At 53.4% G+C, this 3,433-nt stretch overlaps 2 protein-coding genes across 2 annotated transcripts; both read left to right on the top strand.

The window, feature by feature from the left end:
* The first annotated feature begins 1,485 nt into the window (after nt 1–1,485).
* LOC120700930 lies at nt 1,486–1,989 on the top strand. The gene has a single exon (XM_039985127.1). It carries the CDS (start codon nt 1,486–1,488, stop codon nt 1,987–1,989), a length of 504 nt encoding a protein of 167 aa, XP_039841061.1.
* A 527-nt stretch (nt 1,990–2,516) lies between these two features.
* Nucleotides 2,517–2,882, top strand: LOC120700929. The gene has a single exon (XM_039985126.1). It carries the CDS (start codon nt 2,517–2,519, stop codon nt 2,880–2,882), a length of 366 nt encoding a protein of 121 aa, XP_039841060.1.
* The last annotated feature ends 551 nt before the right edge of the window (nt 2,883–3,433 follow it).

The raw sequence follows: 3,433 nt of genomic DNA, 5'->3' as shown, positions 1-3,433 counted from the left end.
AATAAAGCATGTCCGAAAGTTCCCTTTCCTTTGCCACGAATTGATCAAATCGTTGATTCAACTGCGGGATGTGAACTTTTATCCTTTCTTGATGCTTACTCTGGTTACCACCAAATAAAGATGAAAGAATCCGACCAGCTCGCGACTTCTTTTATCACACCCTTCGGCATGTACTGCTATGTCACGATGCCATTTGGCCTTAGAAATGCCGGAGCTACATACCAGCGGTGTATGCTCCATGCGTTCGGGGACAATATCGGGCGGAACGTAGAAGCATATGTCAATGACGTCGTTGTAAAATCCAGGAAGGCCAATGACCTGGTAGCTGATCTCAAGATTGCGTTCGACTGCTTAAGAGCTAAGGGGGTAAAGCTCAACCCAGAAAAATGCGTATTCGGGGTGCCTCGAGGCATGCTCTTGGGTTTCATTGTTTCTCAGTGGGGCATCGAACCCAACCCTGAGAAAGTCTCGGCCATCAAATGGATGGAGCTGATCCGAGACATAAAGGGGGTACAAAGGGTCATGGGCTGCCTGGCAGCCCTTAGCCGTTTCATCTCACGCCTCGGTGAGAAAGGCTTGCCTTTGTACCGACTCCTGAGGAAAACTGAGCCCTTTTCATGGACCCCCGAGGCTCAGGAAGCCCTCGACAGGCTAAAAGTATCACTCACTCATGCCCCCACCCTAACACCGCCGATAGGCAGCGAGCCCATCTACCTATACGTAGCTGCGACGACCCAAGTGGTCGGCGCGGTAATTGTTGTGGAAAGACAAGAGGAAGGACACACTCTGCCTGTCCAATGGCCGATGTACTACATCAGCGAAGTGCTGTCCGAGACCAAGTCACGATATCAACAGATCCAAAAGCTGCTATACGCAGTGGTCCTGGCTCGGCGCAAGCTATGCCACTACTTTGAGGCCCATCCCGTCACCGTGGTCTCGTCTTTCCCCTTGGGAGAGATAGTTCACAATAGGGAAGCCACGGGTAGGATTGCCAAGTGGTCAGTGGAACTCATGGGAGAAACTCTCACTTATGCGCCTTGCAAGGCGATCAAATCCCAAATCTTGGCTGACTTCATCGCTGAGTGGACCGACACTCAGCTGCCCCCACCACAAATTCAAGCGGAGTGCTGGACCATGTACTTCGATGGGTCGGTGATGAAAACTGGCACAGGCGCTGGCCTCCTTTTCATCTCACCCCTCGGAGTGCACATGCGCTACGTGCTTCCCCTCCACTTCCCATCGTCCAACAATATGGCGGAGTACGAGGCCCTCCTCAGTGGCCTCCGCATCGCCATCGAACTTGGCGTCAAGTGCCTCGATGTGCGGGGTGACTCTCAACTCGTCATCGACCAGGTGATGAAGGAGTCTAGCTGTCATGAATCAAAGATGGAGGCGTACTGCAATGCGGCGCGCCGCCTTGAGGACAAGTTCGACGGCCTAGAACTCAACCACGTCCCACACAAGTACAACGAGGATGCAGACGAGATGGCTAAGATTGCGTCTGGAGGGACCACCGTTCCCCCGAACATCTTTGCCCGCAACCTCACCAAACCATCCGTCGATTTCAAGGATCCGGCAGAGTCGGGCACCTCGTCCGCCGAGCCCTCGCTCGAGAACCCCTCGGCAGGCGAGTCCGAGGCCATGGAGATGGAGACCAAGACCTCCTCGGCGGACGAGGCCAAGGCAATGCAAATTGACGAGGCTCCGCTTCTGCAAGACTGGCACGACCAGTATCTCGACTGGATCAACCGAGAGGTGCTACCCTCGGATCGCGCTCAGGCGAGGCGCATCGCCAGGCAGGCCAAGTCTTTCGCCGTGATCGACAGGGAACTATACAAGCGCAGCCCCTCGGGAGTCCTACAACATTGCATCCCCATTCCCGAGGGTAGGGACCTGCTTCGGGACATCCACGCCGGAGCCTGCGGCCATCACGCGGCGCCACGCACCCTTGTAGGAACGCATTCAGGCAGGGCTTTTACTGGCCCATAGCAGTCACCGACACCACGAAAATCATGTGGACTTGCGAAGGCTGCCAGTTTTACGCCCATCAAACACACCTTCTGGCAAATGCTCTGCAAACCATCCCTATTGCATGGTCTTTCGTCGTATGGGGATTGGACCTCATCGGACCATTGCAGAAAGCGCCCGGGGGCTTAACCCACCTGTTGGTGGCGATCGACAAGTTCTCCAAGTGGATCGAGGTTCGACCCATCGTCAGGATAAAATCCGAACAGGCCGTGCAATTCTTCACCGACATAATCTATAGGTTCGGGGTCCCGAACTCGATCATCACGGGTAATGGCACCTAGTTCACAGGGAAGAAGTTCTTAAGGTTCTGTGATGACTATCACATACGTGTGGATTGGTCAGCTGTGGTGCATCCACAAACAAATGGCCAAGTAGAACATGCCAACGACACGATCCTACAAGACCTCAAGCCAAGAATCTTCAACAAGTTGAACAAATTTGGCCGGAGATGGCTCACGGAGCTACCCTCGGTCATCTGGAGCCTAAGAATGACCCCAAGTCGAGCCACGAGATTTAGCCCAGTCTTCCTCGTCTATGGTGCCGAGTCTATCCTCCCCACTGACTTGGAGTATGGGTCCCCGAGGATCAAAGCCTACCAAGAGCAGCAGAACCAGCTAGCCCGCGAGGACTCGCTGGATCAGGTGGACGAGGGTCGAGATGTGGCACTCCTACTCTCGGTGCATTACCAGCAGTCTCTGCGACAATATCAGGCGCAGAGAGTTCGACATCAGGACCTCAACAAGGGAGACCTAGTGTTGAGGCTTCGGCAAGATAGCCGAGGGCGCCACAAGCTTACCCCGCCATGGGAGGGCCCGTACATCATTGCGGAGATCCTCAAGCCCAGCACCTACTAGAAGGGCGAAGTCTTTACCAACGCTTGGAACATTCAGCAACTACGTCGCTTCTATTCTTGAAATTCTAAGCTATTTGTACATACTTTGTACTCACATTTTAAATTCCCGAGGTAATAAAGAAGTATTCTTTACTTACAAATTTCTCAGGAATCATTCGAACCCTTGGGGGCTCGGATGCACGCACAACACTGAGAGAGCCTTGGCTTTGCCCGCAAAGCCAAGCCTCCCTCGGGGGCTACAACGGGGGGAACCCCCGAACGTCCCCAAAATGTTGCTATTTTTTCCGAAAACTTCTTATCTAAGCCTCTCGAACACTTAGAAAAACAGACGTAAGGCATAAGCAACTTTGGCACAAGGTCGGCCGAGCCGCGGAACCGCCTACGCCTCCGGGACACGGCATCCCCGCTCACCTCCCCACACCTAAGTAGCTTATGAACACAAAAATCCATGCAGAAGTTTATCTAAGCAGCACACAAGAGCACGAAAAAATAGTAGGAAAAATGATGCACAAATACACAAAGGCCTTGAGCGGCCACACCGTTAAGATTACG

Source organism: Panicum virgatum, chromosome 3K (genome assembly GCF_016808335.1).
Source record: "Panicum virgatum strain AP13 chromosome 3K, P.virgatum_v5, whole genome shotgun sequence".
Taxonomy (NCBI): Eukaryota; Viridiplantae; Streptophyta; class Magnoliopsida; order Poales; family Poaceae; genus Panicum; species Panicum virgatum.
Note: the sequence above shows the minus strand (reverse complement) of the source record. Positions and strands in the feature narration are given on the sequence as shown.